Below are 26,013 nucleotides of genomic sequence, written 5' to 3'. Positions count from 1 at the left end.
CATATTCTTCTTATACTTTAATGTTATTTAGTAAAAGTACTTCAATTAGAAAAAAAATTTTTAAAGCCCTAGTAGTATATTATTTAAATGTGACTACATAAAACATTTTCCCAATGGCATACATTTTTTAAGAAAAGTTTTCTTTCCTCCAATACTTAAATTTTTAAGAGTAACATTACATATAAAATTATGTCCCAAAGTTTCTAAAAATATTCACAGAACCATTGTGTAATTCTGGACTAATGTTGGGGGACCATTTTATACACAAAACTCTGCCATAATGTGATCTTTCCAATTGTAAGAACAACTAAATGATCTTGCATACAATTTGAGAAGAATCTGTAACATAACTAATTTGTGGGGTGTCACACTTAACACAGTTCCTAAGAATTTTATACTCATGCAGGTAGGAAAAAAATGATTACAGAATATTAGCATTTTCCCCCCAAGAAACAAGCAAGTAAAAAAACAAATGAAAAATGGCTATCTGGTAAAAGTCAGTACAAAGAGAGTAACCACCTGCCTGGCTTACTTAGAAATTAAATGTACTTAAATATCTACCTTAAAACATCTAAGTTACAGAAAACGTCTTCAGGTATTCAAATCAGGACAATGTTTAATTTGATTATCCATCAAAAAAGACATTATTTTCTAAGCAGAGAAAAAAACTTAATTGAATATTGAAAAATTTGAAAATATTTCAAAGACTGATCAAGAATGTATTGTATACACACACACAAAAACTGCTTAACAGTAAGACTTTTACTAATAATGCATTGTGCAATAGATGTAATTTCATTCCTCCAACTGTGAAGTATTTGTTTCTGGGCATCCCAATTTTCACTGACTTTGAAAACAGTAGGCATTGATGATGTAAATATAATTCCCAAATAATTTCTTTTCCTTGAAAAATCTGCCGTATTTACTTTACACACACAAAAAAAACCTGGAAGTAATCCAAATGTCTAACAATAGGTGTATATCGTACATCAGAATACTATACAGTTCAAAAAAAACCCAACTAGATCTACATTGTTAACATGAGCAAATCTTCAAAATAACGTTGAGTGAAAAATGAAAGTTGCAGAATACATGTAAGAATACGAGATCAATTGTGTAAAGTTTAAAAACACAAAAGACTACATATTATTTATGAATACATACATGTGCAGAAAAGGTATAAAAGCATGTACAGAAATAATACACATCAACTTCAGAATAGTGGTTACCTACAGGGAGGATGGAGAATGGATAGAACAAGACAGGTACAAAGGAGGTTATAACTCTATCCACAATGTTCCACGTTACAAAAAGATTTGAAACAAATATGGCATAATGCTAACATTGTTAAATTTGGTGGTGTTACACAGAGACTCACTGTATTATTCTCTGTACTTTTCAATTTTGAAATCTTCCATAATAAAAATGAAAACATTCACAGAATAAAGGTTGAATCACTGCTGCCATTTCCAGATTAGGTAATTAGGCACACTAAAACACAACACAGGTTTTCTTTCCCAAATAAGACAATAAATATTAACAGAAAACATTACATCATCGGCAGTGTACACTTTCATCATCCATTAGTTATTATATTAAAAAATACACAAAGAACAGAATTTAAATGCTTCTACTTCAAAATCTTTACCTCTGAATGAGTCAAAGGATCTAATTTCACACCACAAACAGGTTTTCCTTGCTTTAAAGAGGACCCCTTTGAATTTTCTTTTAAGCCATTTCCTTTAAATGTCATTGAGAATAAAGGCTTAGTGAACATAGCACAGAAGATACCTAACTGCAGTTAAATATGGCTAGTGAATGCACTGTATCTTAATACGAACTAACAGTGGCTCAATTCAAAAATAAAAAATTACTGCCAGTACAAACATTCACTTTTTAATTTGAAACTTTTAACCTGCAAGGGGAATACGTATGGGCTGTATCTTTGTTTACCAAACATGTTTTTTCTTGTCAGGAAAGCTTTCCCATCTTTGTCAGATTAACACTTCTTTGATCACAGATGAAGTCTTTCAAATTAAAGATAAATAACTACTTGCCTGTTGCTTCTGATATGCAGTGTTTGGATTTATCTTTGATTCCAAGAGTAGTGATCCTGAAAGATAAAGAAAATAATATTTGTAAGTTTCAATTTATAAAACCCTGAATAAAACATCAGAATACACATTAAAAAAAAAAACTTTAAATTTTTTCTTCCCCCAGCAAGACATCTGAAGTAATCAAATGTATTCCAATTCCAAAAACGTATTACATTTTTCTCTCAAGATCACAGCTTCGTAATTAACTTAGAACATATCATCCTATATACCTTTTAAAGGAAAGAAATCAAAGACAAACATTCAGATCAAGAATATACAGAGACTAGATGACTTATTATAGTTTTATTGAAGTAAAAATTTTAAGGTCTAAATGACCACCTGAAGCCAAATTCTTTTTAACAAAGTTACTTTATTGCATTTCCAGTTTAACAAAACAATTACAAAGGACCACAACAGGGGTCTAAGTACTTAGTATACAAATTACAGAACTGCATTTATCCTTTTCTTCAGAAGAACAAAAGGAAGGACAGATCGTGTAAAAATAAATGCCCATGACTATTTAAAATAAAAGAGAAAGTGCAAGAGTACAAAATATGTCAAGAATAAATCTAAGATTGCTAATTTTCTTTTATCTGCATATATCAGTTACTCAAACCGAGGTGTTCAGATTACAATAAGGTGTGTTAAAATTAAGGCTCTACATTTCATAACTTAAAAATACTTTACATATGACTCGTACAATACATCAACGAATACAAATTTACAATCTGCTCTGGTGTCCAAACTTGTTGAGGTTGTAAAGTATCCACTTTTCCATAGCACCCTCTACAAAGGTAGCCTGGAGGGATCTCAGACCGAAGATGTCTGTGCCTGTGCGTGCATGTACCGTGGCAACAGTCTGCAATAACCCCAGGAAAAGGTGCTTTTTGGTTTTCCCCAGCACCTGTCGACAGTGGCAACTGGAGCTCGTTGGTAAAATGGGTTAACAACAACAACAACAACAACAACAACTCAGAAAATAAAGTTTCACTAAACCTTTTGTAGCAGGAATATAATGGATAAGAAAATAAAGTGGGGGGGGCCTTCAGTACCCTAGAACGAGATCACTACCTTGTCTCGCATTACTTCTCTCCTTCTCTCTCACACTCTTCCCTCTTTAAGAGGCGAGACTGGAGACGAAGGGGTCAAGTGTTTAATAAGGATAGGAGGCGGGGGAAAACGAATCGGCGTCTGACTGAGGGTAAATCCGAGCAAAGTTGATTTTACCGTACGGAAGTGTAGGCACAGAACCAATGCGCTGTCCCAAGAGGTGATAGTAACGTACCCGGCCCAGGGCCTAAACCCAAAGGCAGTGCCCAAACCGGAGGTACTGGCCACTATCCTACGGTTCCAATAACCTTACCGTCGGACTCTGCCCGAACCAGCAGCGACATCCCCTTGAGCTCCTCCACATAAGTGGAGGAGACGTGTCCGGTGCCTCGGTCGTCCCATTGCCGATCTTCGTTCAGGGTGTAGACCTTCACTCTCCGCCGCGTATCCGACATGGTGGCTGCTGTGCCCACTGCTGCAGCCGCCGCCTCCTCGCTCACCTCGTCCGCGCCCCTCACTCTTGAGAGGCGGTAGCGGCGGTGGCGAAAGCAGCGGCGACTCCGGAGAGGCCCGAGTTCACCATGGCTCCCAAGGTTCAGCCGCGGGAAGAGTCAACAAAAGCCACTGAGACCTTTCAGCACGAAGTCCCGGTTACCCCTCAGTTCACCCCCGCACACACCCACCCTCCCCGCCCTTTGCCCCCCAAAGCTCGCTCGCTCTCCCACTGCCGCCGCCGCAACTACTACAGGTCCGCCATCTTGTAACCCGATTCTCTCTGCCTTTCTCTTCCTCCTCCAGCAGGCTCGCACGGGCTGTCCTAGCAGGGGCTACGGCGGCCGACGAGTCCAACAGGCATCGCCTCCGTTTCTGCACGCTCTTCCCTACCCGACCCAGCTAGGCGTTCTCGCGAGGCGGGGTATGGACTGAGGTGGGAGGGCCTAAGTGCGACTTCCTCTCTCTCGGCCCCGCCTGCTGGCGCGGGATCGGCTGGGTGGGCGGTTCTCGCGATTTCCCGGTCTCTGCTGGTACCGCGAGATTCCTCTTTGGGCAGGCAGCGAGAGCGAAGTCGTGGATCCGGCTTCGCGCGGTTGCTGGCTGTCGGCGTGTGACGAGCCGTGGGATTTCTGTGGAAAAAACAAAGCGAACCTGGGAGGTACGCATCCCTGGACGGGACTCACCCTGAGCGAAAGGGAGGAAAAATGTGCTCGCACTCTTTAATGGAAGCTCACTTTTTAAACCTGCGGGAAAAAGATAGCTTAAACCTCTTTCTGTGAGGACGGTAGGAACTTTGAGCCCTTGAAGGGCACCCTGTAAAACTGAGGTGAAATTCACTTAACATGAAACACCCACTAAAACCCATTTTGGAGTCCGTTACGGTTAAGCATTTCCTCAGGAAGAGTAATGGGTATCCCCAGGCGGTTATAACATCGTACAAAATTGTGTTGATAGTTCCCTATTTCCCGCCAAAGTATTTTACCGTTAGGCTTTTGGTGCCTAGCCGTTGAAAAGCATACTTTCAGCTTCATGAAAATACAGTGTCCTTCGCCTGTTTGTAATCTCGGAAAAGAAGTCTTCAGATAAGTTTCGGAAAGTGGCGGGAGCTACCTTCTAACACGTCTAAGAGCATTGTTTTGATATTTTTGTTTCTCTTGCTGGCTTTTCTTGCGTTATCTTTCGGGAGGTCATCTGCACTGAATAAGCGGAGGAATTCTCTTGGCACTCACGTTAATTGTCAAACATCACATTAGTTGTTAAATATTGCGCAGTGGATACAAGTCATGTGCTGGGCAGTCGTTTATTTAAATTCCCGTTCGGTCTTAGTAGAATCCTATTATTCATTTTTAAAGACAGTTTTAGCCTGTTCTCCCGCCAGCTCTTTACAACCCGTTAGTCTGAAAGGTGTAAACCTGTCGAGACGCACACGTTTACCCTGAAGTGCATCTTGGGAGTTGTAGTCATTCCTTATCAGTGGTGTTGTCAAAACGCGCTTAGGTTTTGACAAGATCTTGTGTGTACACCCCTCCCGCGGTACACTAAAACGTGAGACGTCTTACACATAGCATGCGCCAGATTAAAAAAAATTTAATTTCAAAATCTGGACACACGATTTCTTTGTAATCTAAACAGAACCTAAAAAAAATACTTGAATTAAGTAGTTATAATATTATGTAGCATAGAGCCAGGTTAAATGCTGTGACTCATGTGGACAAAATGCATTTTGAGCCCAGAGAAAATAACATTTCTGTCTTAGGTCAGAGAAAGCTTCACACAGATAACTTTTGAGCCTGATGTTAGAGGACCCCTGAGTGGGAGTTTGGTTTGAAAGGTGTTCAGGACTGAGGGGATCAGGTGAACCAAATCATAATGTGTTACTGGCCTAAAAGAATTTATGTATGTTATGTATTAAGTTAAAGGAGTGAGGACTATACAGAAGTCACTTTGACACTATACCTGTTAAGACTTTGATATCCCACAAATAAGACAGAACTCTGGAAAAAATTGAAATAATAGGAGTCATTTCCTGTCTTTAGTCAGTTATTCAGCAAATATTTGTTGAGTATTTACTATGTGCTAGACACTGTTCTAGACTTATAAATAGAAAAAGTCCCTGTTCTCATAGAGCTTACATTCTAGTGTAGGAAGACAATAAAACAGATATGTGCCAGGGACTGGTAAATGTTATGACCAAAAAATACAGTAACAAAAGATTAAAGAGTGAATTTGGGAAAGGTAATGGTGTTTACTGAAGAAGGCCTCTGAGGAGAGGCAGTCAGCCATGCATTTGCCTAGGGGAAGTGAGAGCAAGGAAGAAGGAAAGTACAAAGGCCTTGAGGCTGTAGAATGCTGAGTGAGCGAGAAGGATAGCAAAGAAAGCAGTGTGACTGGAGTGGAGTGAGAAAGGGGGAAAATTGTGGGACATAAGGTTGGGAGTGGGAGAAAAGCTGTTGAAGGGCCTTAGATTTTACTTTGAATGAGTTGCAGATCCATTGGAGAGTTTGAACTAAGGAGTGAAATGATCTGAAAAATGTTTCAAAGCATCCCTGCTATCTTCCCATTAAGTATCTCTTTTCTGCTATACTCCCTAAGATCTGGGATAAGGGAACAAAGAAATAAGGGAACAAATTTAAACTCTTAGGGCTTATCTCTTGCCCCTTGCTGGATTCTCAGGCACACGTTGTTGATTTTTTTCTTGCCCTAGGTCATAGGGATTCCCTCTTTCTTCTACTGCAACAGGCCCACATCTAACATTTGTAAGGTGCAGGACAAGCATACAAATGGAAGACCATATACTTTAAAAGATTTAAAAATTAGAAGTCTAAAAATTTAAAAGTTTTAAGTCAAGTTGTTAAAGTATATTTTCTTTTCCTACCTTTGGTATACCTTAACAAATATATTTTCATAATGACCTGGAAACCAGATTCAAATCTAGAATTCTTGAATTCCTCAGAGTTCCAGAATCTCCCTCTGGCCCCTGAAGTCCTTAGTCTGCCTTTCTTCTCTTCTCACACCTCAGCTCTGTCCTGCACTTTGATATCCCTCATGTGCATACCTAGGTTACCCCAAGCCTTCTGTCCAAGCCCTGTCTGTACATTCCTGAAGGTAGTCATCCCTTGGCCACTCCTCAGGAGGACAGTTTGGGAAAAGGACTGTGCAGACCCTGGGAGCAGGCTTGGCCTTTGCCCAGAGCATGGTCTAGAATGGGAAGAGTGGGTTCCAGGTGGATACATCCCTTGGTTTCATGGACTTCTCACCTCATGGAGAGGAGCACTGACAAGGCCAGAGCAGTTTTCTCTAAAACACACGAAGGTGGAAGTCGGAAGGTGGAAGTCGGAAGTGCACTGCAACAATGTGTTTTCCCTAGCAGAGATTTTCTTCAGGCAGTCATTAGAGTTCCATTCCAAGGGTTGCAACATTTACAGCTACCACCCTTTTTTTAAACACACATAATGGAATACCACACATACTGTTGTATTAATGTACCCTAGTTTATTTAAACTATCTTCTATTTATGTATATGTGTCATTTCCAATAGTTTGCAGTTTCAAACAGTAAATGATTACACAGAAGTTATTTCATGTGTACCATTATTTGTAAGTTAAATTCCTAGAGCAGGGGTTTTCAACCTTGGCACCATGGACATTTTGGGCTGGGTAATTCTTAATTGTAAGAGGCTGTCCTGTGCATTACAGGATGTTTAGCAGTATCCCTTTCTTCTACCCACTGGATGCTGTAGTATTGCACCCCCTTCTCCTGTTGTGATAATCAGAATTATCTTCCATAATAGCCAAATGTCTTTTGAGGGCACATTACACTTTGTAATTCTTGAGGGTTAAAAAATGTATATTGTTATTCTCTACAGGGTAAACTGGTTCATGTCTTACATCTTTGAAATGTGAGGCTTTTTGTTTTCACCCTTCCTTATTCTGTAAGATGTTTTTATGAAAAAACTTTTATGAAAGTTTTTTGCTATATTCACTCATTTTTTCCCTTAAGGTGATTAATCCTTAAGGCCGTCCCCATTTAAATAAGCCATCAAAACTGATAACCTACATCCTCTTCAGCTACATTCCTATTTCTTTCCCCCTTTTTAGCCAAACTGTTCAAAGGTTGAACTTGTTTATCCTCCCTTCATTTCCTCACCTCCCATACTCCTCCCTTGAACCTATCTTTTCTGGTTTCCATCACCCCTAGCACTCACCAGAAAGCTCTTGATAAACTCACTAAAGACATCTATGTTGATAATGCCAGTTGAAAATTTTCAACCCACTTTACTTGATCTGAGTTAAAATTGACACTTTTTTGTCTTAACTTTCTTCCTTCTAGTCATCTCATGACGACTCCTGTTTTTATACTTCAGTTACCACCGCAATTATCACTTACATAGAAGAGCCGTCTCTGACTCTCCTGACTAGTTCAAATCCTCTTGGAATGTACCAAAAAACCCAATTCACGCTGGTTTAAGTGCTAAGAGAATTTATTGGCTTATGTGAATAAAAAGTCTGGAGGTAAGAGGAACTTCAGGGTTGATTTGATTGAGTGACTCAACAGTACCGTCGAGAAACTGATTTCTTTCTGCTTCTCAATTCTACTTTCTGCTCTGTCAGATTCATTTTAAGGATGACTCCTTTCGTATCCTAAGCTGGTAGCCAAGGCTACATAGTTCATCCATGTCGAAAGAGTTTCTTCACTTATCCCTTGTTGCATTGTGATTATATTGACTTATGTCACGTGCCCATCCTTGAACCTAAAGTTTTGTGGTCTAGGGAATGCCGAATATTGACTGGCTGAGGCTAATCAGACCCCATGCTTGTAGTTGGGAGTGGGGTTAATCCCACCCAAATCCCATGGATGTTACACTATGTGATATGGGTAAAATAGATGCTAGGAAGACAAGAGTATTGCTTTTATCTTCCTATTTATTACACATTGTTATAGCACCACGTGCCCCTCCATTTGTAGCATTTGTCGTACTTGGAGCTTTATGTAAAATTTTTGATTAATAACTGTTTCCATATCTAGATGAAAAATTTTCAAGAATCCAGGGAACTTTTTTTTTTTCACACCATTGTGTCTCCAGTGCCTAGCATAGGGCGTGGAATACAGCAGGTGCTCAATAACTATTGAAAGAATGAAGTTTCCTCTAGAAGTTAACTACTTATTTTGACATTCCCTGTAGCAGATAATTTAAAAACTACCCTATGAGCTCAACTGAGATTCAGTTAATATTTGAAAGCTCCAGATTGTTGTCTCTAATTTCTATCTCCAAGCAGTCAATTCTTGACACACCACTGAGTGATACATGAAACAAATTCATATTATTTTAACATCTTCCATAGTTTCTGATTTCTAATAGGATAAAGTTCTGTAGGATGGCATATAAAGCTCTTCACCATTTGACCCCTACCAAACCCTGCCTCTCTACTCTCAAGAGCAAGGTTACAGACTATTGGTCTTCCCTTGGGTGATTTCCTTTTCCCATCACAGCCCCTCCCCTAACTCTTACCAGATGTTTTTAGAAGTCTTTTCTTTGGGGGAGTGTAAGTTTCTCCAGGTATTCCCCTATATCCTGCCTGAGTAAAGACAGAGGAAGACTAGAGATCCAACTATTTGGTATTCAGGCTTTCACTTAATTCCCACTTTTAACCCTGTTTCACAATCTCCCACTATCTCCTGTGACAAGTGTCCCCAAGTCAAAAGTTTCTCCAGTTTCAGAAAATAAATCATTCTTCTAAGGTGGCGGCGGCAGTGTTACATGGGCATGTATGGGTACGAATGGGTATATGTGTTTGGAGGGGAGTCTTTTGGTAATGGGGATAGGGAAGTGGACCCAGGCCTGTAGCCCCTCTGTGTAGACTTTTACCCTGCCCTCAAATTCTCACCCCTAATCCTTTGATTTTTTGTGGAGATAATTCATTCTCTTGTTGAAATGCTACTTAGATCATATTCTTTATTAAATTCACAGACACACACAATTATATACATATATCTGGATTTAAGTCTGAATTCATTATTTTTCCATTATTTTATTTGATCAACTCTAGTATGAGTTTTAATTGCTGTAATTTGTTTTGATATTTGGTGTGGTGGCCATAAGTACACCACTCACATCTCCTTAAAGAGAACTTGCTTTGGGGAACATAGTTGACAGCCAGCTGCCACCCTTTTGGATACACCATTATGTTTGTGCTGAAGCCACAGATAGCTCCAGCTGCTCCCAGCCGGTGATTGAGCATAGCAGGGGTACAAAATTTGTCCTTTCTGTCCAAAGCAGAACTCCTCTAAAATGGGCATCTTTGGCTTGAGGAACTTACTAGCCTGAATGAGACTTTCTTGGAATTACAATAGTCTGAAGTTCTTTCTATCCAGTATTTCCTTCCCTCCCTCCTTTTACAGAGGTCAGACTTGCACTGTGGTATGTGGGCTCTCCTTGTCAATTCCTGAGCCCACTTATTTTATCCTTCACAGACATTTCCCCCAGTCAGTATCTTGTATGACTAATCCTTTATTGGCATATGCCTCTCTGAGGACAGAACTGACATTGGTAATATGGGGAGGGGTGCCAGAAATCAGGCAGTAAGATGGGGTTTGGGGAATGGTTTACTTAGCCTCTGGCACAAAGTGACTACTGACTACACCAGTAGTGACCTAGGAAAACATCCTAGAAGGAGGAAGAATGCTGTTGCCTATTCAGTGATTCAGGATTTGAAAAAAGGGGAAACAATGCTTACAAGGATAGATTAAGTTGTACTATTGCCTTGCAGAAGGAAAATGAAATGAGGCGCTTAATACAGTTAAGAACTAAGTTTGGGAGCCAGGGCGACACTTTAGGCTTCATAAGAGGCCCTGCAGTGGAAGAACAGACATGAGATTTGACAGTTACAGAGCTCTAAAGGTGTTAGAATGTTCAGCCTAGGGAGGTCTGCTATGCATCTAGGGCCCTGGTTGGGAAAAGTCTGAAGCTTTGAAACTAGGGATGGTGTCCCTGAGGATTTTGGCTCTGTAGACACCCTTGGGTCCTCAGGGCTTGCAGAAATGGCTCATAATACCTAGCAAGAGGTAACACTGCCCACCCCTTTGCAGAAAGACCTCTTCCATAGTTGCTCCCGTTTCTTCTCTTAGCTGAGAGGCTGTGGTAACTAGAGTTAGGTAACCTCGGCATACTCTGCTGGGGACTGCTGGGCCTGATAAGGTAGGAAGAAGACTACACACTGAAGTAACTGAAATAAGCTAGCATGTACTAGCAGGAGCCAGAGAAGTACACTTGGGATTGGATTTTGAGGGTGCTTGATCAAGGGGGTTGGAGGTTAAGTCTGGCTAATAAAAATTTCATTGACTTGAGATACGTTTTGGGACATAAGATTTAACCCTGGCCAGGACCCCAGGGGATGGGGCAAACTCACTGCTGACATAGCTCTTCAAAACGTGAAAAAAGTGTGAGAAGTGGAAATGAGCTCATACCACGGCAACGTTTGACTGCTGGAGAAGACAGCAGTTTATTTTGGCAAACCTATGTGGCCACTGCTCACTTACTAGTTCTAACACATTGTTTTATAGCAACTTAGTGTTTTTCAGATGGTTATCTGTAGATGTTTTTGTTCTCCTCCACCTCTTTTTAATCTTATCATGTTGTTTAGGACCTCAGAACACTAATGAGAGTTATAGTGATGACTATTTTCTTCCTGACTTCAATGGCAACATCTCCAGTGTTGTATACGTATTCTTAATTTCTGATAGATACCATTTACCAAGTTAAGGACATTTCCTAATATTCGAAATTCTCTAGGAAATGTACATTGAAGTCTATAAATTGCCTCTTTTGCATCTTGTTATCATATGGTTTTTCTCTGTAATTCATTATAGAGATAATATGCCTGTCCATCTTTGCATTCCCACAGATCTACTTGGTCCTGATAGCTATTTCCAAAATTTTATTAAGATAATTTGCCTGTTTTCATAAATGATAATGGTAATATTTTTATGCTTTTTAAAAAATATCACCTCTTCTAATCTATGAGTCCTTGGCAATTGCATTAAAATGTATAGCCATAAAACTGTATCAAAACTATAGCCAAATAAGCAGTTTTGGTTTCCATGAAATGTTGGGTATTCTTCAGTGTTTACGAACACATGCAGAATAAAGTTCAGAGTCCTAAGTCTAATATTCTAAACCCCTCTACAGTCTGACCTCTATTTACTGTCTTCTTTATCTACTGATAAAACTGTTTCCACTCCATCAGCAGACTTTCCCTTTATAATCATCCTTTAAAGTGCAGCTCAGATATCACCTCTCCATATTGAAATCCTTTTCAAAGTCCATGTCTTAGCAACTTCCACTTTTTCTTCCAGGTAGAATTAACCTATTCTTTCCCCATTTTTTATGACTTTTTAAAACCTCAACTAGAGTGCTCATGAGCCTGCCTTTCATAAATTGGTTAACTCTATATATTAGACTATGTATATGTATCGGTAGGAAACAAACTATCCGATAGCTTAGTACTGTGCTCATAATAGGGAGTTTTAATTACCTTTAAATTAATTTTGTAAGTTTCAGAGTATTTTGAAACTGTTACAGTGATTTGAGATATGCCTGAGATGGTAAAACTGGGATTGTTTTAAAAATATTATCTCTGCATAAGTTACTTATGTCCCAACTGCTTTCTAGGATATTCAGATGAATATCCAGCCAATATGTTGGTTGGTGACTTCACACTTACATTTAGTCTGACACCTTTCTCTTCAATAACTGCTTTGACCCTCTAGGTTTACTATTCATGTCACAGATCCTACTGTCTTCACAACCTTCAGGCTGAAATCCTCGGCTATACCTCCTTCTTTCTGTTCCCTTCACATTCCACCTACATCCCATTCTGAGTAATATAAGTCTATCCATTTTCTTTTTATATTTGTTCTGCAGTATCTTGGTATCGGCTCAGCCTACTCTTTCTGAACATTCTCCCTTCTCAGGAGTGGGCATCTGAGAATTCTCTTGACTAGTTGCTTGTACTAGACTTAGGGTTACGAGATTGAGCAAACAAAAATATAGCACACCTAGTTAAATTTGAATTCAAATAAACAAAAATTTTAATATAAGTATATCCCAAATATTGCATGGGCCATACTTACACTGAACATTCATTTACCTGAAATTCCAATTTCAGTTGGCATTCTGTTAATTTTATCTGGCAATCCTACTCAGGTTTGACACCTTTCTCAAGCTGAGCCTATCATTTTCTCCTCCAGGAGAATTTGAACTCAGAGACAAGTAACTTCCTATGGAATCGCCATCTTTGCCCCATGCTCTGAAAATCCATTTGCATAGAAGAATAAAGCTGTTATGTGGAACGAAGCACAAATGAGAGGCCATAAGACTCCACAGGCAGTAAGAACTACCATAGTTCCTGATAACTTGACAGTCCTGGTTCCAGTCCACCACAGGGAGTGTGACTTGGCTTCCATGAAATAAATTCATGGCCCTATGGTAAATTTCCTCCTTTGCTTTAGCTTAACTTACGTTGGTTTCTGTCCCTTAATACCAAGACATACTCTCTTTTCCATTTTTGCTCCTACTACCTTAGTTTCTTGAGCCTGGAATTTTGTAGAAGTCTTTTAAACTTTTATAGCATCTCAGTGTCTTCCTTCCTGCAAGTAACCAAGCATATTCTTGCCTGATTAAATGCTCTGAAAATACCACTTTGCATTGGCTATCTCCCCTTGTCTTATATTCTTTAAAATTTGCTTTCTAATTCTGGTGAAGAATGGGCAGAAGATTAAGGAGTAAAAGACTATGTGAACTGGTTTATAAAATGGAAAGGCTGCTGTATATTCTAAACATACAATACCAATAAAGTTGTTAGTCTCTTTATCTGGAATTCTCTTTCCCTAATAGCTGCACATCTTCCTCCACTTCATCAGGTCTCTGCTCAAATGTTACCTAATCAGAGATGTCATTGTGGATCATTTCATCTAAAACAGTGCCTTATTTTTATCACTCTGTCCCCTAACACAGTTGTTTTTCCTTAAACAACCTACTGCTACCTGACATGTAGCAAATTTATTTAGTGTTTGTTCCCATCCACTAGAATATGAGCAATGGGCAATGGAACTTTTTTTTGTTTTGTTTATTGATGCATTACCCTGCACACATTGTATTGCCTAGCACATAGTAAGTGTTGAATAAATAAATGCTATGCTTGGCTGAACTGAACTAATAAGATACTGATAATCATACTACTATCTTAGATCCAGAAATTCAAGATATTCTAGAAGAGAAGAAAAAAATGATCATATAAAAACTGTAATTTATTGGCAGGAGGTGTCAATAACAAAGAAATATGAAGGAAAAAGCCTTATAAGTATCTATATTGTACTAACTACCAAAGATGGACAGTCAATTTGAATTGAGTCATTATAAATGAGAGATTTTAGTATATAATTGCCCCCACAGAAAAACCTTATTGGAAAGCAGGGAAAACTACCAAGATTTGAATGAAGACTAAAACAAGAAAAGTTCAGACATAAAGTGTAGGTTCTTGGTTTAGTGAAAATGGGATCCTTTTGGTGGTTTGTGATTACTAACTTATATTGTCACTTAGTGGCACTACTGGTCTCTAGAGTTTAAGAACTAGCTTTATTTTTCTGTATTATTGGCAGTGGGGAGTCTCTTTGAAAACGAAAATAGAAGACTCAAGAAAAACAAATTATAATTTTGAAATTCTCTCGTGGATTATATCTTAGACAAGTCAAACTGAAAAATTTTTTTGTCATTATAAAATAGAACAATAAAAAATATAAAGCATATAGTTTAAATTTTCATTTTCTTTCCTTTTCAGTTGCTCTTCAGTATTTCAGAAAGTATATCAACATTGACTATCGTGCTGTTTTACACACTATAGATATATATAATCAACATTTATTGACTTAAATACGCACATTTAAAAAAATCTTTGGCTAGCTGAATTTTTAGTATTTTATGAATAGTTAGCCCTGAGTCATGAATTTAGAAATATTTCAACAGATTTATAAAAGGACTGAATATTCTAAATTATGACTTCATGAACCATTTCATTTTTTTGTGGAATTATAACATGATACACTAAATAATGGGAATGAACATCATCTTACAGCTATTATTTATAATTATATCAACAGCCTCTATACATGGCTGTTTCAAACATTTATTTATTAACTGAAAATCATTAATTCCTCCATCTCTTCTACCAAGAACATCCATACATTAGCAACATATACACAAAAAAGTGACGTAGTTCTATTTGATGAGTAAATTATTTTTCTATATTTTCTAAATTGAAAAACATATTACCTCATTCTAGTTAGGAATCTGATTTATAATATTTACTCCACAATGTTAATGGTTTTGTGACCAATTTGAAAGACGGTATATCATTAAAATCAGACCAAAGAGCTCTCTCAGCTCCTTATTATATATCTGGTAACTACTAAAGAAGTTGTCACTGGTTTTGAATATGGCAAGTTCTAGTTTGTCAAACAGTGTGGGCAAGTAAAGCTGTTGTACAAAGAGGAGAGCCATTAGATGACTGACTAAACCGCCACTACACATAGAAAGAAGAAAAATAAGTAGGAAGAGATCCATTACAGTAGCAAATGTGATCTATTTCTAAATTTTCAGATGCTTCAAAATTATAGGAATTGGTAATCTTTTTTAAGATGTATAAATAATTCACTTTTAATAAATATTAATTTATAATGTAAATAAGAGAATATAGGTAACTCGAAATTAAAAAATGGAACACATAAAGTGAGAAATTTTAATACAAATCATTAGAATATATTTATATTATGTATAAATCTCACATTAGGAGATACTACTGAAATTTTGCTCTACAGACTATCACTCTAGTATTCTTTAAAAAAAAAATCACCGGGAAGAATTAGATGATGACTGTGAAACAGATTCTCCCATTATGATACTGCTTCTTTCATTTAAAGTTTTGACGACAGTTGTAGCTGGAGACTGGAGCACTTTACGAGAAAGCCTCATTCTTCCATCAGCTGGATCACGTCCAAAGTATTTCACCTGTGTTAAAGAAACAAATATACTTAAAAAGTTATAACACATTGATTGATATACAAATTAAAAGATATTTAATTTTACATGGTCCATATAAGGCAATGATTAATGTTTTTACTTGTTCACTAAAAGCATAGCTCAGTGCTAAGTGGAGGTATATGCTAATAAATATAATTTGGTTAAGTAGTAATTAGGAAAAAAGAAGAGTCAAGGGCATTTAGTTGCCCAATTATAGTCTTCTGTTAGACTCAATCTATGCCTTCTTATTCTGTCCAGGCCAGGTCCCTATGTTGCAAGAACAGTGAAAGCCATAGTGAATGATTCTAGATAAGAGCTTCCTGAGCCTAACTGTGCTACAAACTATACAGGATTATGCTTAGGTCACTGTGACAACCACTCAAAGTACTATCTATCACACTGGAGGTTATTTGGTTTCAACTTAGACACTGAAAGTCAGGGGAAAATGTGGTAATTTTAAAGTCCCTTCTGATGTAAAATAACAATCTTATACAGAGAGATTATGTCTTAGTTCTCATCTTTCCCTAGAGGCTACTTGAACAATGGGACTACAGATTGGGAATAAACTAGAAATCTTAGTTACTCAGATCATAGGTATAATGGGAACAGAATGTGATGCAGCCAAAAATAAAAAAGTATGTGTGTATATATATATATATATATATATATATATATATATATATATACTCTCTCTCTCTCACACACACACACACACACACACACACTAGCAACCACTTCTTTCATCTACTCATCTAATCATAAAGCACTATTAAAAAGGTCAAGTTTGTTATCAGACTTCTAGAACTGAACAACATGGCTTTCATCAAACTCAAAAATTTTTAGCCTCCCAGCAGTATAGAAGCAATTAAAGTCTCAACTCCTCAAATATGACAATCAAAGGCCTTCAACAAAATTACCTTATCAAGTTTCTCGCGTCTCCTGTCTCCAGATCACTGACTCTGCATAGCCATCACTGACCTACTCATGTATTTTTAAAAGCTCTAAAGTGGAATATTGTTCTAACTAAACTGTAAGCTCCTTGAGGGAAAGAAATGTATCTAAATCCCTAATGAGTCTGTTCAAGCAACTCTAAAGTTAAAATAGAAGCACAATGAGTCTGTTTCAAGCAGCTCTAAAGTTAAAATAGAAGCACAGCATTTAATCACAGATGTTAATTTGATTCTTTCAGCTTATTTGTTGAACAAATAATGGAAAATTCGAAGTATAATGTACAACTTTAAGGCTAAAAGATTGAATACAAGTACCTGAATTTCTTGGCCAACTTCTAATCCTAAAGCAGTGGGATGTTTAATCTGAAAGAGAACATGTTAATCTATTCATTGTCATGCCTAATTATCTATTATCCATCGGTAGTACACATTTTTTTCCAAGTGGAAAACAGCTTTACTGGTTTTTCTGATTACAAAGTCTGCTAATTACAAAGATTTAAATTATACGGAAGTATGCATATGATCATCCAAAACCCCTGTGCTCATAAGATAACTAATGGTAACACTTCAATGAGTATCCCTTCAAATGTTTCACTGTGTAGACTTCATTTGTAAAAAAGGACCTTACTGAGTTTGTTTCATAATGTGGTCTTTTATACAGTTTGTTGAGATCTTTTCATATCAATAAACAAAGCCTTACAGTTGAATATTCAAACTCTATTATTTGTTTAACAAATCCCCTAAAGATGGCTGTTTAATTTTTAAATTCCAGTGTTATAAACATTAATAATCAGTGAATCTAGATGAAAGGTATATGGATGTACAGTGTGTTATTTTTTTCAACTTTTAGGCTTAAGATTTTTCAAAATAAAAAGTTGAAGAAAAATAAATTGCAGTGTTGCAATGATTACATATTCACATATTCTATTCTCTCAGAACAAAGTCCACAATGGTAGAATTTCAACGTCCAGAGGTACTCATACATTTACCAAAATCTCTCCAAAAAGTTTGCCCCAGTTTATTTCTATAAACAGTGTATAAGAATGTCCATTTTTTCTCTATACTTTAATGCACACTGGGGATTTTCAACTACCTGAGAAGTTGAAAAATGGTAACTTGGTTTTATTTGCATTTAAAAAAATTACCGAGTAACTTGGTTGGCTTTAAAAAAAAAAACCAATTTATCCATGAATTCTTTGCTCATTTTCCTATTGATATTCATCTTTCTTACTGAGCTATGTAAGTGTTTTGTATATGAAGCCTCTTGTCATATGTTATAAGCATTTTTCCTGTAAGTTGCTTCTTGTCTTTCAAATTTACTTTAATTTTGCCATAATTTTAAAAAACTATGAGGTCAAATTTTATCACTATGTATATTTCTGGCTTTAATATCAAGCTGAGAAAGATTTCTTCAGTCCCAAGATTATTAAAACATCCATATTTTCTTTTAGTGTCTTCCCTGTACCCCCACCCCTCCCCATAACAAGATTTTCTTTTTCTTCCCCTCACTGCCTTAAAATTTTGTTTTTTTTTCCATTTTGCTCTGTGATCTAGATGGGATTTTGGTATAAAAAGAGAAGAGATCCTGCTTTATGATAACCAGCTGTTACAATATAATTTATTGAATAATCTTTGTTTCCCCACTGACTAAAAATGCAACTTTTAGTATGTATTATATTCTCATGTATATAACTTTTTATTTCTGGTGTCTATTCTCTGTTGTCTATTTCTGGGCCAGTAATTCATTGTTTTATCCTCTATAGCTTTACAACATATTTTGATATATGATAAAACAGACATTGCTAATTTTTCTCTGCCCCCCATAGTTTTCTTGAATGGTTTCATATTCTTAGTCTTCCAATTGTATAAACTACAACAAAGATTAAAAACATCCTAAGAATTATATTTCCACGATTGGTTGGTCAGGAAAATTGGGAAAATAGGGCTATCACTAGATATTTTTAGTAATTGCTGTGTGTTAACTCTGGATGCTATTATACCTCAAAACACTCAATGTTTCTATTCCACGTTGGAAGGAGAAACACAAATATTTGTGGTAAATAATGTAAAACCTTTTGTCAGCAGTATTTCTGTCTTTCTTTTTTGTATTTAGGCCAGTAGTAGACAAAGTGTAAAGTCCTCATCAACCTAGGTAATTTCATTGTGGTTATTTTAAGGCAGTTTTAAAAATAATCAAGCCTGCCTTTCTTGTTTTTACCTTCCGTTGATCAAGCTGTGTGTTGTGAAGCAGTACAGCAGTCATATTTGGATATAGTTTAACCATAACTCCACTGTCTCTAAGAAAAGGAAATAAGCCTGGTTAGAACAGTAAGTAGCTGTATGCCTACTGATAATTAAACCGTGATTATGTTTTCGTAAGACAACGAAGTAAAAAAAGAAATTAAAAAACCCATCCGTTACCTGTTTTTGTAACTATAAAAAGTATGATTATCTAAAAAGGATACTTAATTTTTTAATTGAAAATGCACCTTACATTTAAATACTTTTGAATCAAAGGACAGAGAAAATATAAAGGAAAAACAGCAGTGAAAAGCTTTTGGGACATATATTCCTCTTTTATATTTCTCTTCATAATATTTTCCAAAAATTTTTGAAATGACATTAAATATTTTAAGATAGTGTAGAATTATCATCAACCTATTAAGTAGTGATTAAAGGAAGGGGACAACTTTCTTCATTAAAAAAATTCTCTTCCTTTTTTCCTCTAATCTACTAATGTAAGCCATCCCATTTCTTATTTTTCACCTACAGTGTTAAGCAAATGATCCCACTGCCTTTTATTGTTCATTTTAAATAGCTTTGAACATTCATGCTACATCTGATAATTTCTTTTTTTCCTAAAAAGGGGATTTTATGTTTCTGAAAATTCCATCTTTTTAGCTGGTAAAAAATGATCTGCAGTTGAAACTGGCATTTTAAAAAATGCACTACTCAGGCATTAAGTAGTACTATCTTTAAAACAAATCAACAAGAAACTACCAAAAATAAAAAAAGAAAGGAAAAAAGAAATATTGCTAATTCCATTTTGGGCGTGTTTATTGTTTACTGGGAAGATTAAAATAGTGGGAAATTTGGTTAAAAAAAATTCAGTTAGAAGAATATTAATATAATTATAATCACAGAACCATGTTAATGAAAATCTATCAGCTGGTAAAGACAATAAATTATATCTTAAAAATAATGATTATATGGCAATTGGCATATAACCTAAACACTTTACAACTTCAAAGTAAATAATGTAAACATGAAGTTAACATGAGCTTGTAATATAAATATTTTAAAAACCAGCAAAGCATTTTACTTAATATTACCTGATTTCAGTTATTGTGGCGGTATACACTGCTCCGAATTCTAATTGCTGCTCTTGCTGTAAGTGTAAAATATGCTGTAAGAATCATAAAGAAAACAGCAACAAAAAGTAGAAAAAGGTAACTAGTATAAGATCTCTACTTACATCATCTTTGCAGATTTCAGTAATGAAATCTCTTGCTTCATGCATAGCACTGGGTGTTGGAGCAAATACAGAAAATGTTTCTTCGTCCACCTGACTAATTGTGACTCCTTTTAAAAAAAATAGTTTTATATAGTAAAGTTTACTTGTTCATTACAGTGGAGACTTGCCTTAACAGTAGATGTGAGAAGGGGAGGACCTGGAAGTAGCTGGGCAGGGTTGTGCTATGTTTAATCACTCCTTTAGGAATGAAGGGATTCATTCATCAGCAAATACACATTATACATTTGCTATGTATCTAATGTTGTGCTAAGCCCTGTGGATACAACAGTGAACCAGTGTCCCTGCTTTCTTGGAGTGCACATTCTGGTAGGAGAAAGCATGTTAAGTTCTAATTTTGGAGAGTTTGGTTTTGTGCTCTTAATTATGAGAAGAAACTATACTAGAACCCTTTCCTCACCCTTTCTTCTTTCCTCTTTAGAATGGTGAACAGATGGACCAGGGATGAAATCATGTCAGTTTCTCAGTCTTAAGAACTAGCTAAAGTGACTCTGCTTCTCACTCTTCCTCAGAACCTCAAAGCTGGTAAGTACTAGGTAACCCAAAGATTGCTTCCAGAAAAAAACAAAGTATACTACTTCTGCACATGCTCTTTAAATAAAAGAGTAAAGAAGAATAAATGAAAAACCACAGAAGTCATAGTAAGAGAAAATTAAAGCAAAACTCCTCTAAAGTGAAAAAGTAAACATTTTCCTAAATGTTTGATTTTAAACTGTTGAAGAAAAACCGATGAATTCTAAGTCATCCTTCTTGAATATAGTTAAGGATGATTGTTTGCTGATTTATTAAGAGGCATACACAGAAAACTTACAGTAAAGACATTCAATGTTACATCCTTTTCTCTTGATTTATCTCTTATGTCTCAAACATATTTTTGGAGAAACACAATAGAGATGAAATTGCAAACTTACATGGCCTACCAGTAAATAAAAAACCCCAGACTACATACAACTCTTACCTGTTTCAGCTTGAAGTTTTTTTAAATGATATCCACCTGGTCCAACAAATTTTGCTCGTTTTGATAATGGGACCTGAACAGTTTCTAAAATGTAGTACAGACAAAAATATAAATAATTCAGGCATATATATATGAACCTAAAACATGTCCTTGTCACACAAGACTTTTTTTTGGACTGACACAAGTAAAAATATTTCAGTATGAAATAGAAAAACAGTTTTCTCTTTGACTAAAATTACTGAAAGTTTCAATGTCTAAAATATCCTGCCATATGTAAAGTATTTTAACTATAAAAGTATTTAAATATTTTTGTTTTAAAAAATTTTTAGTTAATAATGTACTTTCATATAATACTGTTTACCTTATCATGAAATCAGTAATTTTAATGTATTACCTACAACAGGTCCATTTTCTTTTCTAGATGCTCGAGGTTTTGAAATAGCTTTGTTCATAATCTGTAATATCTCCTTCTTTGCCACTAGAAGAGATAAAAACATAATAAAAAATATAACTATATAAAATAAATGTGATAGATATAGCAGTATTCTTAGTTTTCTGGAGTAAAATCCAAATTCTTTAGGTTAATAATCAAAGCTCTTCACATCCCATTTATTTTAACAATTCTATTTATATTCCCTTCTCTTTAAATCCTATCTTGAGGACTCGATTTGTAAAAATTGAATTTTCTCTGGTCTCCCACTTTGTTGATTAGTCATATACCCAATAACCTAATACTTCATGATACAGGTTATTACATTAAATTTCATTTTCTAAAGGCAGTATTTTATAATAAGCCTATAATAAGCCTAATGGGAATTATAGTCCCATTAACAAACAATGATGAAAGGAGATTTAGGCACGCTGGCTTGACTTACCTGAGGCTTGCTGAATGGCCTCCATTACAATTTTTACTGGTATTCCAGGTAATTTAATATCAGCCTAATATGGAAAAGCCAAAAAATGGTTATACTGATTCATGATTCACTATTACTCAAATATTAAACAAAATGAAACAAAATGGGTTTTAAAATACCTGTAATGCAGTTATTCCCTTACTAGTGCCGGCTATTTTGAAATCCATATCACCATGGTAATCTTCAATTCCCTTAAGGAATTTAAAAAATTATGATATAGTTTTATCCAAAAATGAAATTCACCAATAGTCATTGTAGAGGAATTTTTAAAAATAGCTTTAGAAGTAAACTCTGTCCTCTAGGAATATACACACAAAAAGACTTGTACATTAACTACCAATTCCAATTTGTGACTTTTTAAGTTAGATATTTCATCAGAAAATGACATTATTTTTAGATCATGTTTCTCCCCATAAATACATAAGGATTAATTTACAATCATCCTAAAGCCATTATGGATACTTACACTGAATTATATTTTAAATTCACATCCCATAAAATCCAAGGCAAATATGCAGAAGAGGAAAGTAAGAGCAAGGACTTCTATTTCTTAAGCGCTAGCATTCTTCTAAGCACAATCTGCTTGTAAAGTGTGTATAATCTTCACCATTAAATATTTGAAAATGTGAATATACTTGCCAGAATATCTGTCAGCAAACGATAATCTTCTATTTCACCCTTGTCAGCATTGTTTTTGGTAACCAATCCTATTGCCACACCTGCGACAGCAGATGAAATTGGAACCCCTATAATTGAGAAAAAGAATTTGTGTGTAATGTGTACATCAGCCTAACCACATACTATTTATCATTCTGTTGATTATTTTAAGGTAAGTGGATAGTGTTCTAAGTTGACAACCAAAACTAAGTTGGAGGAAAGAAATAAATCATCTGACTACCTCATTTCTTCTTAAAAATTTAATAAAAGCCCCTTAATACAATTCTAAAAGGCAACCCACTGTCTTCAGCAAAAACCTGTCTAATAATAGCAAACTTAACTCTAAAGCAATCCATTTTCTTTGCCTTTTGTTTTTGGTGCCTTCTTTTTCTTTTTTTGGAAAAGTAACCATGTATTTGGTAAATCTTTCCAGCTTGAGACCCTGAGTTAACCTCCCCATGACAGCCACCGTTAGGTTTTTTGTGTGTCCTTCTAGAAAATTATACCCAGGGAGTATAAATATAAATGTAACCTTTTATTTTCTTTATCTTATTCTTTTGAATGGTTGCAGAGTACTCACTGTAGGTGTTTATTAGCTATACAATAGAAATAGGATTTCTGAGTCAAAGGATGTGTGGATTTACATTTGTTAGTGTCAAACTGCCTTGCAGAGTGTAGCATTTTATACCTTTACCAGCAGTATATCAGGGTACCTACTATTCTACATTCTTGTTAATTTTTGTCAAATCTTTTGACCTTTGTTCATCTGAAGGATAAAAATGGCAGTTTATTGTTTTTAATTTGATTTCTGCTTTATGAGTGAGGTTGAACATTTTTTTCATGTTTTCAAACCATTTATATTTCTTTTTCTGTGAGCTGTCTATAATACTCAATCATTTTACTACATGGTCATCAGTCTTTTTTCTTATTTATTTGTAAGAGGTCTTTCAATATGGACAGTAGATCTTTGTTAAATATAAACAGACTATTATAGTAAATGATTATAAATACGAAATATAAAATATTTTCTAGTCTGTTGACTTTGTTTATTGTGATTTTTTTCTGTATAGAATTTTATATGCAATCATGGTTCCTAGTTTTTTTTAGAAAGGATCTTCCTGTCCAAGAATTTGATAAGATTTTCCTTATTTAATTTTTTTTTAAAGTTTAAGTTTTGATCACTTGGAACTTACTTGGTATGGAGTGTGGTAGGGACCTCATTTCATATTCTCTCAGCAATCTCACTTATGCCCATGGTTTTAACTATCACATATAATGTTGATGACTTTCAAAATCTATCCCTCCTGCCTAGTTCTCTTTGCTAAATGCGATCTGTATAGCCAATCTGCCTATTGGACATCTCCAGGTAAATGTCCCTAAAGCACTGTATATGTATGTGTGTGTGTGTATTCAAAATTTAATCACCCTAGTAAATCCTGTTTCTCCTGCATTCCCTGGCTTGGCTGAAAGTGACTAAGACACTCACGCCAAAATCAGCACTTCTTTCCTCACTTCCTATATTCCCAAGTCCCAAAGATTTGACAGTTGTCTTCTATAATTTTTTTTAGAAAATCATCCTTCCCTCTAAATACTGAAACATCTATTGCCACTCTTTTAGTCCAAGTCTACATTATTTCTTAACCTGGCAACATTCTCCATGTCTGGTTTTTCAGACTTTAGTCCTCCACCCTAAGCTCCTAGGGCTTCATCCTCCTGGGCTATCATGTAAGCTAGGAAAAACTACCCGCAAAATTAAAAAAAAAAAAAAAAAGCAGATTCACATCATACCACTCTTCTCCATAAATCCTTCAAGTTCTCCATTACCTGCTTTCAGGAATTTTTTATGTATGTTCTGCAGTCAAAAATAGTTTGGGAAATAGTACATACCCTGTTCTTAGAGATTCAATATTTGTATTAGCATATTTATGTTTACTTAACCCTTATTAAATAAACTTGCTTAAATACTTTAGAACAGAAATAACTTTTTTTCATGGTATACAATAATCAATATCCTTTGGAACTCTACTTCATAGAATACTGAGTTGGGAAATACTAGCTTTAAGTTCAAACTCATTAGTATAATAATGACTTTTAAAATCTGGCCCCAGTTCATTACATCATCGCTTCTTTCAAATATATTCTAGAAACACACTATACTGTTTCATAACTTTGCATATGTTGTTCCTTTCACATGAAATACAGGCCTTGCTGCTAATATACCTGGTCAACAACCACTCAACCTTTAAAACTGGATGAAATATAGCTGTCTCTATGAAGCCAATTGTATTCAACCTAGTTCTTCTTCTATGTTGTACATATTTGTGCCTTGTACATATTTGTATTATATTTTTGATATATTAGTATCTTTGTTTGTTTTTGTCCCTGTAAGCTTTTTAAAAACTGGGTACCAGTTGTATCCCTGGGACACAGGATGGTGTCTGACACAGGGCATGGCAAACACTCGCGTGTTTAAATTGAATACAATTTGTTGGCTCTTCCCATAGGATCTGACATTTACTCTTGTCAAATTTTTTTCTATTTGGTTCCATTTTTTTTAATCCTGTTAACATTTTTTGAGATCAAAACTGTCACTTAGCATACCAGTCACACACTCCTTTTTATCAGTATCCTTTTTATTGGTCAGCCAATGTTCTTAGTCAATTCAATAACAAAAAACACTGAAAGGGACAGGGTTTAGGATAGAGCATCTTCAAGTATTCCACTTGAGATCCCTCCCTAACCTACGGATCAGATTAGTCTTGGTTCCTCACCCTTCAACCAGTTGTGAATGGTGCACTTATCATCCAGTCTCAATTTCTACATCATTTACACAAGGTGATAAACTGCCAAGCCTGTGATACACTGTACTTGGAGCACCCTCCCTCCCTACTTCAAACCTAGTAATATTTTCAAAAACAAAGTGAGTTTATGATGGCATGACTTATTTTAAATGAGTCCCTTCTGGCTCCTTCTCTTCACACCTCTCTTCCTTTCTAAAATACTTACATACTATTCTTTTACTATTTAAGAATCTTGCCAAGAATCACTGTCAAGTTCACTGGGTTATATACTTCACAGAGAATACATTTCTTATCTTTCAAAAGTAAGAACTTTTTGTGTTTTGGTATACTAATCTCCGTGATTTGTCCAATACTGCCAACATGGTTCAGTTATCTCATTCTAAAGTTCTCATCATTATTTAGGATGGGTTTTTGTCTCAGTCTAAAGATATGAATTCATTTCAAGCAGTTAAAGACTTTTATTTTATCTTTCAGTTTACCTCTTTCA

The 26,013-nt window shown here is 35.7% G+C and overlaps 2 protein-coding genes and 1 long non-coding RNA gene across 8 annotated transcripts in view; 1 reads left to right on the top strand and 2 right to left on the bottom strand.

The window, feature by feature from the left end:
* Positions 1 to 4,094, bottom strand: part of PPP4R3B (protein phosphatase 4 regulatory subunit 3B) — a 49,018-nt gene extending 44,924 nt beyond the window's left edge. For all 3 annotated transcript variants that reach the window (XM_006217729.4, XM_006217730.4, XM_031675544.2), the window contains exons 1-2: positions 3,460 to 4,094; positions 2,058 to 2,113 (exon numbers count right to left, since the gene is read on the bottom strand). In XM_006217729.4, coding sequence (XP_006217791.1) covers positions 2,058 to 2,113; positions 3,460 to 3,601 — 198 coding nt within the window. In that variant the 5' untranslated portion in view covers positions 3,602 to 4,094. The remainder of the gene's footprint in view (positions 1 to 2,057; positions 2,114 to 3,459) is intronic.
* An 88-nt stretch (positions 4,095 to 4,182) lies between these two features.
* Positions 4,183 to 26,013, top strand: part of LOC140685688 (uncharacterized) — a 261,132-nt gene continuing 239,301 nt past the window's right edge. For both annotated transcript variants that reach the window (XR_012059009.1, XR_012059010.1), the window contains exons 1-2: positions 4,183 to 4,299; positions 20,618 to 20,721. This is a non-coding gene — a long non-coding RNA (uncharacterized lncRNA). The remainder of the gene's footprint in view (positions 4,300 to 20,617; positions 20,722 to 26,013) is intronic.
* The window catches only part of PNPT1 (polyribonucleotide nucleotidyltransferase 1), a 39,281-nt gene continuing 25,978 nt past the window's right edge, over positions 12,711 to 26,013 (bottom strand). For 2 of the 3 annotated variants that reach the window (XM_072937728.1, XM_072937729.1), the window contains exons 19-29: positions 22,708 to 22,814; positions 22,188 to 22,259; positions 22,030 to 22,093; positions 21,549 to 21,632; positions 21,155 to 21,238; positions 20,140 to 20,246; positions 19,997 to 20,052; positions 18,883 to 18,961; positions 16,980 to 17,027; positions 15,548 to 15,702; positions 12,711 to 12,976 (exon numbers count right to left, since the gene is read on the bottom strand). In XM_072937728.1, the coding sequence (XP_072793829.1) occupies positions 12,823 to 12,976; positions 15,548 to 15,702; positions 16,980 to 17,027; positions 18,883 to 18,961; positions 19,997 to 20,052; positions 20,140 to 20,246; positions 21,155 to 21,238; positions 21,549 to 21,632; positions 22,030 to 22,093; positions 22,188 to 22,259; positions 22,708 to 22,814 (1,010 nt within the window). In that variant the 3' untranslated portion in view covers positions 12,711 to 12,822. Of the gene's footprint in view, positions 12,977 to 13,881; positions 13,907 to 15,547; positions 15,703 to 16,979; positions 17,028 to 18,882; positions 18,962 to 19,996; positions 20,053 to 20,139; positions 20,247 to 21,154; positions 21,239 to 21,548; positions 21,633 to 22,029; positions 22,094 to 22,187; positions 22,260 to 22,707; positions 22,815 to 26,013 lie in introns of those variants that run through there. The other variant, XM_072937730.1, reaches the window with a different exon arrangement.

The sequence above is a fragment of the Vicugna pacos genome, chromosome 15 (genome assembly GCF_048564905.1).
Source record: "Vicugna pacos chromosome 15, VicPac4, whole genome shotgun sequence".
Taxonomy (NCBI): domain Eukaryota; kingdom Metazoa; phylum Chordata; class Mammalia; order Artiodactyla; family Camelidae; genus Vicugna; species Vicugna pacos.
The sequence above is the reverse complement of the archived record's forward strand: the minus strand, read 5'-3'. Positions and strand labels throughout refer to the sequence as shown.